The 15,130-nt window shown below is 47.5% G+C and overlaps 1 protein-coding gene across 1 annotated transcript in view; it reads right to left on the bottom strand.

The window, feature by feature from the left end:
* The window catches only part of Cd8b (CD8b molecule), a 14,719-nt gene extending 8,629 nt beyond the window's left edge, over window positions 1-6,090 (bottom strand). Inside the window, exons 1-2 of the mRNA XM_021191224.2 lie at window positions 6,014-6,090; window positions 2,596-2,955 (exon numbers count right to left, since the gene is read on the bottom strand). Coding sequence (XP_021046883.2) covers window positions 2,596-2,955; window positions 6,014-6,056 — 403 coding nt within the window. The 5' untranslated portion in view covers window positions 6,057-6,090. The remainder of the gene's footprint in view (window positions 1-2,595; window positions 2,956-6,013) is intronic.
* Window positions 6,091-15,130: the final 9,040 nt, after the last annotated feature.

The raw sequence follows: 15,130 nt of genomic DNA, 5'->3' as shown, positions 1-15,130 counted from the left end.
CAAGGCCAGCCTGGTCTACAGAGTGAGTTCCAGGACAGCCAGGGCTATACAGAGAAACCCTGTCTCGAAAAAACAAAAACAAAAAAAAACAAAAAAAAAAACAAAAAAAAAAAAAGAAAAAAGAAAAAAGAAATACTGTCTCAAAAGACAAAACAAAGTGAAAGGACACCTTGGTCCTTTGGCATCACCAATCTCGGCCTCCTCTGCAATCCCTAGGCTGATGGAGAAGCCCATGGAAAGGAGTTGATCGGTCCTCTTACACAAACACCGGTGACTGAGAGAGACGGATAAGTGTTGTGTGCCAGGCCCTTCTCCCTTTCCTAGATGGCCCCTCCTCTCCTCAGTTTTGATCCAGTGTCTCTCCCTGAGGTGTGGGAGAGAGGAAGGAGAGGACAGTGGGACTGACTCACTGAGCAGAGAGACCATGAGGTTCTCTACCAAGTATGGGACATCTCCACCCTCCACTTTGTTGGCCGACCGCTGAGGAAACAGATCTCCTACATACTACTATCAGCAGAGAAGTGGGAGAGGGGCTAGGAGAAACCAAAAGGCCATGTCCCACACCACCTCTGACAGAACGTTAACCACATTTGGTCACTGCAAGTTTTCTGACCATTAGTGTCAAAGAGCTATTGTAAAATGACAGCCAATAGCAGTGCCGAGGTCTAAGAGTCTGGACCTGGTGGCTGTTAAGTCCTTTAAATGTTCATAACCCCTAAAGTCTATATGCCTCATTGCAACACTCAGAGATGCAGGGGTCTCTCAGCAGCTCAGTGGTGAGTTGGGGAGGGAGCTAGCACAGTGGCCTGGTCTGATGGGAGGGGTAGAGACAAGAGAAGGTTGTTCTGTTTTAATTTCATCTTGCTCTGAGTCAGGTCGCTCCCTGATCTGTGACTTTGAGACCTCTCCCTCTGTCTTTTTTTTTTTTTTTTTGAGAGGGACAAGTCTTTGGAATCCATAGTATGCTTGAGGGCCTGAACAAGGCCCGTTTCCCCAATACTCTATGTATGTCTCCTCTAAAACACAGGGACCCTTCAACCAGGCAGGCAGGCTCAGGCTCTGGTGATATGTCACTGGGGGGATTGTATCCAAGAAGGAACTTGGGAAGTCACCGCTGTTCCTGGGCTGTTGGACAGTACACAGGACTTAGAAACATGGACGCCAGGATAGGTAGAGATGGAAAATCACCATCCTCCTGTCTCAGACCCTGAAGCACTAGGAAGGCACAGGGCTCCTAGAAACAAAAGCAAAACCAAACCGACCAACCAACAAAGACCCCCAAAACAAACACAAAGACCCCCAAAACAAGCACAAAGACCCCAAAAAACAAGCACAAAGCCCACGTTTCTAAGTGGGCTTCTGCCCATCCTTACTTTGCCTAACCCCCATCCCATCCCCTTGAGATGAGAGAGCAGAGAGGCCATGGAGATCTTGCTCTGTTTCTGGTGCCACTGTTGTGTCTTGATAACTCTGTCACTATCCCTGGCCATCCCTGTGCCTCCTTAGGGGCCTAACTTCTGGGGATGCTGGGGCACTCGTGACTTTCAGTCCCCAGGTGAATCTGAAGCAAGACAATGAGAGTCCAAGTCCTGGGCTGAGCTGAAGAAAGAACTATAGCCAACCACTGGCCTGAGAGAGTCTACGCTGATCCCTTTCCACCCCAAGAGAGGAATCCTCACTGTCTAGTATGGCTAGTCTGAACCCAGATATGCCGTATGCATAAAATATATATCAAATGCCGTGTATGGAAAAATGGCTCACCTGCTGAAATGCTAATACATTTTTGACAAGTTGGGTTCAATAAAATGCACGTACTTCTTCTTAATTAGATGCCTCTTAGAAAACAGAAAATGGTGTCTAAGGTTTGCAGTGTACTTCTGCATATGAGCATTTATTTCATGAAACTGCAGCTTCCCAGAAGTAGAGATGAGCCAGCAGCTGCCTTGTACAGATGTGGAAACTGAGACGTTGGGAGGGAAGGGCATGTGATGGATTGGTAGCCAGACTAGACCTGGGGTTCAGCTTCTTTGGCCATTGAAGCGCCAAGTGTGGATTTGAGCCACTGAACCCCACAAAGAATGCTGAGGACAACTGCTTTTCTGCTACCTCAGAAACATGAGTGTGCACCCAGACAGTGAGAGTCCATATGTACTCAGGGTCCTGAGATCGATGTCTTTGTCTCCATCAGCATCATCAGCATCCACCTTTGACTGACCTGCCTATTTTCATCTCCTCTGATTCCCATCCAAAGAGAGAGAACAAATATACCACCTGCTGGGTGGGTGGAAGTATCATGGGACCCAGCTGTATGTGACCCTCAAAGGCACTTGGCCTGGGTGACTCTCAATGCATCTTTCTATTAGTCTTAGCAGTGGTGTGATTAGTCATGGCTGCAGAGTGAGGCTCACTGAGAGTAGACAGCTCCAGTGCTCGGTGTGTGAGTGTGTGTGTGCGTATGTGTGCAATCACATGTGTATGTGTGCATGTGAGTGCACATCTGTATGAACAAGCATGTGTGTATGTGTGTGTGTGCACATGTGTGTACATGTGTGTGTGGGTGTGTGTGCTCATTCACAGCCTTGAGAACATTCTTACCCACAGTCAGCTTCGTCCCTGTCCCAAAGACCAACTTGGGGCTCCCAACCATCGCGCAGAAGTAGAAGCCGCTGTCCTCTGGCTTCACATTCATGATACTGAGAAAGGGCCGGCTTGATTCTGAAGACAGACTTATATTCTTCTTGTTCATCCCTTCACCATACAAAACTCCTTTGGAAGAACTCCAGGAGGCCAGGAACTCAAAGTACTTATCCTTGGTGGGGTCCTGGTGCTCCCGCAGCCAGTAGATGCTTGTTAACTTAGAGACGCTTTTATCCTCACAGGACATCTTTGCCATATGGTTGGTTTGAACCAGCAGGGATGAAGGGGTCTGAATGAGGGCAGAACTGCTCCAGAGAGCTACAAGAAACCAGAAGAAATTAACCAGGCTGTTGCTATACACATGCAATCTTAGCACTCTGTGGGTGGAAGTACAGGACCAGAACTTCAAGTTTGGTTGCCTAGTGAGTTCAAGGCCAGCCTGGGCTACATGAGAACTTATCTTTAAAAAAAAAAAAAAAGAGGTGAGACTGGAGAGATGGCTCAGTGGTTAAGAGCACTGACTGTTCTTCCAGAGGTCCTGAGTCTAAGAGTCCAATTCCCAGCAACCATTTGGTGGCTCACACCCATCTATGATACGATCACATGCCCTCTTCTGGCATGTGGGTATACAAGCAGACAGAGCACATAAAATAAATAAATCTTTTAAAAGTTAAAAAAAAATAATTCTTAAGAAAGGAAGGAAGGTGGGAGGGGAGGAATGAGGGAAGGGAGGGAGGGAAGGAAGGAGGGAGGGTAGAGAGAGGAGGACTTGAGGTGGCTCAGCAGGTAAAGGTGTTTAGTACCAAGCCTGACCCCTGAGTTCAACCCCCTAGCACAGGGGTGGGGCCTCAGAATCACAACGCAAACCGGAAGAATCTGCCTGGTGAAAGAGTCAGGGTACTAACAGCACTCAGTGTCTTTTGAACTCAGAGCTCACAAACATTGACTGCAAGGCACGCAGTTCTCTGAGTGTGCCTTGACCATGGCTTTTGGTTAACTACACACCTCAATGTGTGGCCCTTGGCATAAGCTATCTTAGCGGCGTCTCAGACTGGCTCCAGGATTTTACCCCCCTTACCCTGATGAGAAAACACTGGCATGAAGCTACCTCGTTTGGAATCTCCCTGGATTCAAACCCAAAGAGCGGAAGTCGGAAGCCAAAGCTAGTGGCCCACCTCGCCTGTGTGGGTAGACCTTCCGGGGCTCTGAGCAGCTGGAAAAGTCCGGGGGCAAGCCTCGAGAGGCATTTGAAGTCAGGCACAGCGTGGTTTAGACAGTCTGAGATGTCTGGACCAAGGGAAAGGAGTTGACCCTGGGAGATTGCTACCCCCCAGTCCTGCAGCGGGTCTATCACTGAGTTCTCACACCTCCGGGCAGGGCGGTTATTACAGATGCAAGCTTGGAAGTCCATTTTGTCTTAGATGGGAAGACCGGGCAGGCAGAAGAAGTTGCAGACATGGCCATGCACATAGCCTTTGCCCTGGAGCAGCTGTGGGACCTCAGAAGTCACCAAGTTTGTGGTGGCCTATGAAAGAAGGGCAGCTTGGCTGGCCACTCCTGTCCTGCTTGCTGTTGACAGTTGGAAAGGAAAGACAGGAAGGCAGACATGGTGGTGCACACTTAGAATCCTAACACTTGAGAAGCTGAGTCAGGAGAACGTCTTTGAGTTTGGAGCCAGCCTGGGCTACACAGTGAATTTCAGGGGAGAAAAGGAGACATGAAGTTCTATGTAAACAGTAAAGAGCTCACACAGGTGATCGTAATCATATGCAGATATTGGAGGTAACTGTGTGAGCACTCACACGGGTAAATTCTGATGGCAAGTCGAACGGTCTCAGGAGATGATGTTCTGGGCACCAAGAGAAGTCTCAAGGAGGATCAGACCAAGTTTCTTTCACATCCAAAACCAGGAGAGTATCAACAAACCTGTTTGATCTAGAAAGCCCTTCTTCTTTGGCTTGCAACAGAGGGCCACCCTGAAGATCATGGCCAAGATATAACACCAAGGACAGGCATGGCTAAGCAGAGGCCCGAGGATATATGAGCCCAGAAGAACCAGCTGCTTGGCGTTAATGGCACAGATCCCTGCCTGTAACTGTGGCTTGGGCCTTCCCAGGACTGCCCTCAGACCACTCCAAAGAGTGACTACTCCCCTGTGGCTGAGGTGCTGTTCCATCCCCCTGCCCCGAGTTTCAGGCTACCCTCTCTGTTCCATCGCAGCCATTTTTATTGCTTTGGGTTACTGGCCTCTTTGGGGAAGTTAATACGAAGTGATGATGTCCGCGTATATCATCGCACGCAGTGTGTCAGCCACAGTGCGTGTGTGGTCCGATTTAATCCTCACCAAATTCTATGGGGGAGAGACTCATTTTACACGGGAGCCAACAGCTCGAGGGAAAGCTGTACTCAAGGTCCCACAGTCTGTGTGAAGTGGACTCGAACTCAAACCGGGGTTATAAGACTTGGGTGAATGAACTCCAAGCCTCCCAATGGAGGAGACCTGTACTCAAAGTGGGGCCACAAATACCCAGATGGCCGGAGCCTTTCAAAAAAGCCCAGAGGACATGCACAGCCAGGCATTAGGTCACACACGGTCTCATTTGATCTGCTTGGTAGCCCAGGATTCCATTTTCAGAGGAACCCAGTATTTCTAGAATGATCAGAGGTAGCTTTAGTGGCCTGAAAGAATCTTGTTTCATTTCCTATTTTGACCAGTTGAGCTAACCTGGTCAGAGGCAGGAACTAGCCTCCCCCTGTCTCCCTCAGTAGTATAATCAGTTTGGGGCTTTAGGGGGTACCAGACCCGTGGATATTGAAAGAGTCTTCTTCTAAAAAGCAAAGTCTCTGGGCTGATCACAATGACAACCTTTAGGCCACATCTCTGTGCCAGCTCCAACATCCCAACTGCAGTGCTGCTTCTTGGGGGGTGGGGGGTGAGGCGCATGCTGCAGAGGACACTGGAGACCAGGGGGTCATAATGAGTTCTCTGCCTTAGTTGTCCAATTTCCCAGAAGCACTTCCCCGGAAGTAATAAGTTCTGTCTGTAGGGCCTCTGGGGACTTCATGGGGCACATCCCCGAGGGTACCCTGAACATTTCCCCTTCAGTTTTAGATCTCTCTCTTCCCTTTTCTTTCTTCCATTTTTCCTTCTTTCCCTTTTAGTTCAGGCTGTGGGACAGAGGTGATTTCTGCCCTAGGCGTCTTAGACCTCTCTGGGTAGTGAGGCGAATCTCCATTCTAGGTTCAGGGTCTCTGCCTGCCGGCCTCCCCTGTTCCCACACCCAGCTCCTGTCTATTCCTCCTGTTGCTGAGACGCTAGGCCTAAGTTCTCTCTCTGCTCTAGTGCAGATTGGGGTAGCCCCACTCTGGGTCTTACCTGCCAGCTTCATACTGAAGACCAGCCAGAGCCATGGCTGCATCTTGGTGCTTTTGGGGACACCTGTTCCCCTCAGGGCTCCGTCAACTGAAAGGTGGGTTAGGAGCCAGCTTGGGCGGGTGGGGCACCAGGAACGTAAGTGAGCTAAGAGGGTGGGGCCACCAGGGCAGGGGCGGAGTCGTGAAGTGTGTGTGTGTGTGTGTGTGTGTGTGTGTGTGTGTCTCGAGTGCCTTCATCCTCATCCTCTACAGCATCAAAAGCCTTGACTTTTCAAAGAGCCCACCAGGACTCTGTTTTCTGGTGAGAGGAAGTGATAGATCTCAGTCTCAGTCATGCCAAGGAGTTGCACCTGTGTGATGCCTCTTGCCCCTAGGGAGGGCTCAGGATAGACCCCTGATACCCTGGGACAACTGAGTCACAGAGGCCAGCGTACGCCAGGCCTCACGGCTTTGTGAAGCTTGGCCCTAATTCAGACACGTCTTCACATTCACTCTTTCTGAGCAGCTGGAGGAGGGGTTCATCTTGGTTTGAGGACACGGTCCATTGTGGTGGGGAACACGTGGTGGCAGGAGACAGAGGCTTTACATGTGTGTGGCTCGGCAAGGAGAACAGTTATGGAGAACTTCCCAGTTCAGAGTTCAGCTGGTCCTGGAATGATGGAGACCCCCTGTGAGGGAGGACAGAAAGTTAGTCAACACAGAGAGAAAGGTGGGAGAGAGGCAAGCTGGGGTGCTACGGAGGGGCCCAGGAAAGCTGAGGTCCTATGGAGGGGCCCAGACCTTGCCTGAAAGTGAGGCAAAGCCAAACCTGGACCTAGAGCCCTACGGACAGGGGTGTCTGTTTGTTTCCCCTGCCCTGTCCTGCCTTACAGTGCTGTATGTCCTGGGACTTCTTTATCAGTTTTGAGATCAAAGCCCCATCAAGAACCCATGAAGAACGGGGAGGCCTGTGGAGGTTGGCAGAGGTGAGTTGAAAGAGTGGCTGTCCAGGGAAACTGGATCCTTGGTGATCTGTCTGCTGGCGAGAGGGAGACTGGGAAGGGCTGTGGGTAGATCCACCATGGAAGATTGCGTGTGTATCCAGGCAGGCCCTGGAGCCACGCACAGTGTGCACTTGAGTTTCAGAAGAGTGGAGGAGTAACAGTGGTGGCTAAAGCTGGCAGTGGGGTCGAGACACAGGCCCCTCAGTGTCCAAATCCTTATTCTTTCCATCCAACTCCCTCCAGCTCCCGGCGACAGGGGCAAGAGCTGAGGCAGGAGTCCAAAGGTTCCGGAGATGAAGGAGGAAATGATCATGTCCTGTGCTCTGCCCTCATAGTCCGGCTGGTCTCCAACTTATCTCTTATCTTTGTTCCCAGGAGAACCTGCTAAGGCCCAGATGTACACAGGGTAGATAGTCCTAGGAAAACCACATAGTAGTAGTTCTCAAAATCAAGGTAAAATGCACAGATCCAAAAGTGGTCCATGAGAGAGGTCACAGTATGTCTGCCGAGGAACGGATGGTATGGTCACTCCCCATCTGTTGCGGGTGCCAGAACCTGGTAACCTCTCTTTGTGTTGAACGTACTTATTCCTCACAAGTGGAACTGTTCAACATATGTCCTTAGTAAATAGCCTCTGTGGGTTTTGGAGCAGGGGTTTCAGGCCCGGAATGATTCTCAACTCCTGATCCCCCTGCTGCTACTCCTGCAGGATGTCTTAACCCCTTTCTGCTTGTGATCCCTTTCTACCCCTCAAACTTTCCCACATCCCCAGGTATAGGCCCATGGAACACTTGTACGAAGCAAGTAACTAATATATAGATAACTAATCATAAACGAATCTGTTTTATTCTACTTTTTTAAAAAAAGGTTTTAGAGCTTTATTGTAGAAAGGCAGGGAGAAAGAGAGAAGGTAGAAAGAGGGAGAGAGGCCAGCCATGGCCACGTGGGGGTAGGAGGAGGAGGAGAGAGAAGGAGGGCTAGAGAGGAGAGTAAGAACGGTGAAAGCTTAAAGACTTATTCTACTTTTTATAAAGACTATATTTTTGTATGTTTGTGGGCCAGAAGAGTGCATCAAATATGCTGGAGTTAGGGGACGTCATGAGCCACTTGATACGGGAGTTAGGAGCCTAACTCGGGTCCTTTGGCAGAGCCGCAACCTCCAAACTGTCTCTCCAGGTCCCAATAAAATTATTTTAAAGAAATTTCTCACTATACATGTAGTGTTACCATTTATTAATGATTAAAGTAAAAGTCCATACTAAAGGAATGGTGGTGCTTGTTTACTTTTACATGAAGAATTTTTACAGAAGAATCTGGCCAGAATATTTGATTCTGCAGAACACAGAACATCAGAGTTGACTGCCATTTTGATTTTGTAATTGTCAATGCAGAGAAAGCTGCTTTATATAAATAAAGCACAAATGACAGAAGGATGTTTAGGGACAGTTCAGAAACGGTTGGCCTAATCCCAAGCCAAAATCTGTTTAACAATTTAGAACATTTTAAAAGTTGTAATTATTTTATTTTATTTTATTTTATGTGTGTGAGTGTTTTGCCTGCAGGTGTGCATGTGTATCACATACATGTCTAGAATCTGTGGCAGTTAAGGGTGTTGGATCTCCTGGCACTGGACTTACAGATGGTTGTGAGCTGCTATGCGAATGCTGGAAACTGAACCTGCCTCCTCCATAAGAGTAGCCAGTGCTCTGAACTACTGAGTCATCTCATCATGGCTTTTTGTTTGTTTTGCTTTAGATAAAGCACAGTTCAGCAACTATTTGATTATCAATTATGACAAACACCATTCTAGCAGGGCCCAGAACTCAAAAGGCAGGTATCTGAATCTGAAGCCAGTCTGGTCTACAGAGTGAGTTCCAGGACAGCCAGGGCTATACAGAGAGACCCTGTCTGAAACAAAACAAAACAAAACAAAACAAACAAATAAAAAACTAAAAATCAAATATTCTAACACAGTACAATGTAAAATATACTAATTCAATATTTGCATGATAAGGGATGATAGAAAAACAATAAAAGTTCTTGTTTCTGTAATTAAATCATGGTGTTCTTGCAAGAGCAGAAAGTTTAGTACATCTAGTACAAATATATAATTCACAATATGAACTTCTCTCAAATCTGACTTCAGTTGCTAATGTTCTGCGGCATGGTGGCATGTGCAGGGCCCAGAGCCCACACTGAATGTTCGGAGCCATGTGACATGATGTAAGTCTGCTCTAGAGTCATCAGACACTTGATTTTTGGGGGGAGGGGATCAGAACACATTCAGAAACCTTTCATCACGGCCAAATTTTGTGCAACCCTCACATTCAGTTACATGGTCACTTCTGGGGTTGTGACCCACAGTTTAAGAAGTTAGAAGTGCCAAGTGCTAGGACAGCAGGTGTCTGCCACCACACCCAGCATACGAGTGAAATGGAGGGTCTTTTGGTCAATCTGTTTGGGAACTATCTGTTTTGTATAATGGTGACTCCAATTTACAAGAGCACCAACAATGGAGAAGAGATCCAATGTCCCCAAACCCCTGTCAGGCCGATCACTTGTGGGTTTTGGTTTTGTATCCAGTCTAGTGTTTGTGAAGGACTATCTCATCGGGGTTTTGGTTTGCATTTTGTTACCAACTAAAGATATCTAGCCTCTTCACATGGATTATTGGCCATGTGTATGTCTTTGTATGTCTGTTTAAGATGGTCATGATTTAGAAAACACATTCTACCTCTTTAGGGGAACATCCGTGCTGTTCACGTTGCTCTCTTGGTCCTACTCACTCATTATTACTCACATAGAATTCTCTCAAATCAGTTCAGTCAGCTTGTCATTTTAAAGTGCCTCTTCTCAGCAGTGTGGCCACCCGTGTGTGCTCTGTGTGTGCCTCCTCTCAGCAGTATGACCACCCATGTGTGCTCAGTGTCTTTCCACTCCTTCGTGGACACCCAGCTGTGCTGGTTAGTTTTAACTATTAACCGGACATGGCCTAGGACCACCTCAGAAGAGCTTAAACTGAGGAATTATGTAGATCAGGTTGGCCTGTGGGCATGTCTGTGGGGGACTTTCCTGACAGTTGATTGATGGAGGAAGGCCCAGGCAGGCCACTGTGGGCAGTAAAATTCCCTAGGCCCCAAAGTATGTAAAACTAGAGAAAGCAACAAGTGATCAAGCAAGCAAAGATTTCTGCACTTATTCTTTTTTGCTCTTGACTGCTATGTAACTAGCTGCTTTGAGTTTCTGCCTCAGCTTCCCCCTAGTGATGGACTTTAAACTGATATAAACCCTTTTCCCCCTCAGGTTGCTTCTGATCAAAGTGTTTTATCACAGCAACAGAAGTGAAACTAGAACAGCAACCTTGCCAAGGAAGCAGTGCTCTCAGTTTGTGATTAAAAGCAACTGTTTCGTTCGTCAGGGGGTTAAAACCACGAAAGGGAATTCCTGAATACCTTAGTTGGAAACTCTCACTCTTGTGATAAATTAATCTCTAAATATTGGTGATTTAACTCAATACAAAGCCACTGAGATGTTTGGTGTCACTTGAAAGCAGTGTGCTAGGCTAGGGAGTGTGTGCTCCAGTTAGTCTGTGTGGGCCCATGATCTTTCTGTCTTGTGAATCCCCATATTCAGTTCATGGCTACAGGAATCTTCGTGCAAAGTGAAACCCATAGATGACTTCACAGTGCATGGTGGGGAGAGCCCTAGAGACCAAGACCTAAATTCTATGGACCCCACCAAACTGCAAGGGTGCTCAAAACAAAGCAAACAAGCAAAAAACAAAAACAAAACAAAACAAAACAAAACAAAAAACAAAACAAAACAACGAACAAAAAATACCGGAGTCTTGCTGGAAACATGAGAGGAAAGGCAAACGACGTCAGTGGATCCGAGACCAGCATCTGCCATGCTTGAGACAGCAGAGAGGGTCCTGTCAGCTTTGACCCTGCTACTTGTCCTCTGGCCTCAATGATCCTGGCTGCTTTTTATACTGACAAGCTGATTCAGTGGTCACAATGGAAGGTATTCTGTTCATTCTCCCTGACTCCTAAACCCTTCCCCTCCTCACTGTCAGACAGCATTTCACTGTTTTCTTTTTCTTTCTTTCTTTCTTTCTTTCTTTCTTTCTTTCTTTCTTTCTTTCTTTCTTTCTTTCTTTCTTTCTTTCTTTCTTTCTTTCTTTCTTTCTTTCTTTCTTTCTTTCTTTTCTCTCTCTCTCTCTCTCTCTTTCTCTCTCTCTCTCTCTCTTCTTTCTTTCTTTTTTTAACTTATTACATTTTATTTATTTATTGAGGGTGAGGCATGTACCCAGCATACTGTGGAGGTCAGAGGGCAACTTTCAGAAGTTTTCTCTTTCCAGCATGTGAATCCTGAGGCTTGAACTCACTACTTCGGGCTTGGAGGCAGGTGCCTTTACGAGCTGAGCCATCTCAGCAGCCTATGGTCTCATTATGTCTCACACTGGCCTTAAACTCATGGGCTCAAGTCGTCATCCCTGCTCAGCCCCATCTTTCTGGGTAGCAGCACATACTTGGCAGTGTCACTTGCTCATGGGAGCAGTTCTGAAGGACACTGAGGACACAGACAGTCACATTGACTAGGTAAGCTTCGGCAGTTAGTGAGTAGGGGCATGGCATGAGCCTTTCCTGTGATCCTTTCCTGTGACACCTGGAGGTTCAGTCGTCGTTTAGACTTAACTGTACTGAGTTCTGTATTACATCTCAACTAAGGTATACATTTCTCCCTTAAATGTTTTTAAAAGCCACCCTTGTTCCTCTCTTCTCCCAAATTAGTGGTCTTTGCTACTGATCAGCATGTGCCTTGGTTTGTCTGAAGTCAGAAGTTGCTCAGCACAAGTCAGTCTGAGTGTCCAGGGACCTTATTGATGACTATTGTGTCAGAGAGATGACTGTGTGAAATACTCTTTGATTTATCAATTTTGTTGCTGTTGTTTTAAAGTGGGGTCTTGCATTATACCCCTGGGTGTTCTCCCACTAGAGAAATTCTCCTGCCGAGCTCTGCTGCATGAGTGGACATAAAAGAGCTTATTTGTGAGTTTTGTTTCAAGACAGTAAACATGTCATCACAAAGAATTGTTAAAAACAGCAAGGAAGAAAAACATTATTATTATTTATTATTGTCATTGTTGTTATTTGAGACAGGATCTCCCTACGTAGCTTTGGCTGTCCTAGAACTCATGATGCACATCAGGCTGGCCTGGAATTCACAGAGATCTGCCGGCCTCTGCTTCCACCTCCCAAGTGCTGGGGTTGAAGGTGTGCGACCCCACACTCAGCAAAACGTTTTAGTTGATGATGGACCAAACCTGCAAGTCTTAGGAGGCAGAAGCAAAGGGATGGGGAGTTCAAGGCCCTCTCTGCTACACCCCAGTACACACTGACTTAGAGCTAGCCTGGGATTCATGAGACCCTATTTTAAAACCAAACAAAGTGCCGGGTGGTGGTGGCGCACTCCTTTAATCCCAGCACTCAGGAGGCAGAGGCAGGCGGATTTCTGAGTTCGAGGCCAGCCTGGTCTACAAAGTGAGTTCCAGGACAGCCAGGGCTATACAGAGAAACCTTGTCTCAAAAAACCAAAAACAAAAAAACAAACAAACAAACAAAGTGAACTCAAATGAAATGTAGGTACAGTAGTTTGGTAAAGGGCACTGGTGGTCTGTGGAGGTTGGATCTGCTCTGGGCTGTGTGACCCGTTTCAGTTGTGATGAGCACCAGCAGAAACTCTTGAAATAGCTCTGGAAGGAATGATGTGAAAAGATGCATAAAAACACCAACGGTGCTGAGGGTGTTTGGTGAAGGAGTGTGCACTCCTGCAAGACCCTGGGTTCAAGTCCCACAGCACAACAAGCGGATGCTAAAATATTTCGAGCAGAGACTATCCAGCTGCTCTGAACTCAGCCTGTCGGAGAGCATTGGGGCTGTGTCAGGGGGGAAGCTTACCAGGTTGGTGCTCATGGTTCACTTGGAAATCTCTAAACCAAATTAAAGAAGAAGAAGAAAAAAAAACAACCCAATCTAGATCGTTTTTTCTAGTCCCTGAGAAAAAGTTGTAAATACCACCACCAAGGGGAAATGAAAGGATAGAATAAATGTTTTCATGTCAAGGGTTAATGAGACCACTGTTACCCATAGAGAAATGAAACTCAAAGGAGGTGGGGGTGAAGGCCTGAGGCAAGAAGAGGAAAGTTCCAGAACAACCAGGACTACAGAGGGACAGACAGACACAGAGAGACAGACAGACACAGAGAGACAGACAGACACAGAGAGACGGACAGACACAGAGAGACGGACAGACACAGAGAGATAGACAGACACAGAGAGACAGACAGACACAGAGAGACAGACAGACACAGAGAGATAGACAGATACAGAGAGACAGACACAGAGAGACAGACAGACACAGAGAGACAGACAGACACAGAGAGACAGACAGACACAGAGAGACAGACAGACACAGAGAGATAGACAGACACAGATGGACAGACACAGAGAGACAGACAGACACAGAGAGACAGACAGACACAGAGAGACAGACAGACACAGAGAGATAGACAGACACAGACGGACAGACACAGAGAGACAGACAGACACAGAGAGAGACACAGAGGGAGACAGAGAGGGAGACAGGGAAAGACATAAAGACAGTGAACAGCAGAGTGACTCTGGACAGGTGAGCAGTCCTTGGAGAGTACCTACCACCCTGCAGAGGACAGGGTTTGGTTCCCAGCACCCACAACAGGCAGCCCATGCCTATAATGGCAGCTCCGGGAACCTGACGCTCTCTGGCCTCCATGGACATCTGCCTGGCATGTGGTACAGGCTCGAAGGCAGGAGTCAGATCTCTGAATGTCAGGCCAGCCAGGGCTATATAATGAGGCCTGTTTCAAAAACAAACAAACTACACACACACACACACACACACACACACACACACACACACACACACACCCCTAAGTTGCTAGAGGTACCTTGCTTTGAGATATGTGCTTTGACCTGGAAAACAGAAGCACACCTGCCAAGTGTGTCATCAGCCTGTGTAGGGAGCAGAAAAACCATGCCTTACTGAGTGAAGTCCTGAGGAGATTAGTACAGCTGACATGGACTGCTGACATGGGTGTGGTCATCACAGCCCCATAGCCTCAAATCCATGGAGAAATGGCAAGTAGTTTGAGCTGAAAACCATAAAGAATATACAAGAGATACTCAGGGGGAGAGGAGAAAGAACTGGAGGGAGGGGAGGGCAGGGACAGGAGGGAGGGGGAGGGCAGGGACAGGAGGGAGGGGGAGGGCAGGGACAGAAGGGAGAGCAGCTCCTAAATGCACCTAGCTGGTTGTTATCTGAACTTGGTCTGGTGTCTGTGCCTCCAGCAAAGCTGTAGCTGTCTGCCGCTGTGCACCAGTGGCTTCTGCTGACGCCCCAGGCCATTCTTCAGTTCTTTTCCTCATTCACTTGGCCCTTTCTGGGTTGGCTCACCATTTGAGATAGACTGGAGCCACTACTAGTACCTTTCAAAATCTGGGGTGTTTTTGTTTGTTTTGTTTTTTGAGACAAGCTGCCTCTTACCCCAGCTTGACCTGGAACTCAGCATAGCTGAGGATGACCTTGAACTCCTTACTTTGCTGTCCCAACCTCCTAAATTCTGTGATTACAGGCTGCGCCACCATGCCCTGTTTCTTCAGTGAGGAGGATTGCAGCCGGGGTTTCCTGAATGTGGGGCGAGCACCAGGCTCCATCACAGCCCCTGGCTTCCCCTTGTGCTCCCATCGTTTCTCCAGCACCTCGACTACTGCAGCAACTTCAAGGGACTCAGCCTGAGTTTCTTCGCCTCAGTTCACGTGCATCCAAGCCAGATTTACCTTTCTGAAAGGGAACCTTCACCTTGACTTGCAACCTTCACCCACTCACATTCTGTGGGTGGAACCCAGTCCAGAGCCAACCTAAGTCAGTTTCCTGCTCAGGTCTTGACTTCAAGTTGGATTTTACTGGCTTTGTGTGTGGCTGTGATGCCAGAAGGTGGGGTTGGATTTTCTTTCTTTCTTTCTTTCTTTCTTTCTTTCTTTCTTTCTTTCTTTCTTTCTTTCTTTCTTTCTTTCTTTCTTTCTTTCTTTCTTTTT

This window comes from Mus pahari, chromosome 2 (genome assembly GCF_900095145.1).
Source record: "Mus pahari chromosome 2, PAHARI_EIJ_v1.1, whole genome shotgun sequence".
Lineage (NCBI taxonomy): Eukaryota > Metazoa > Chordata > Mammalia > Rodentia > Muridae > Mus > Mus pahari.
The sequence above is the reverse complement of the archived record's forward strand: the minus strand, read 5'-3'. Positions and strand labels throughout refer to the sequence as shown.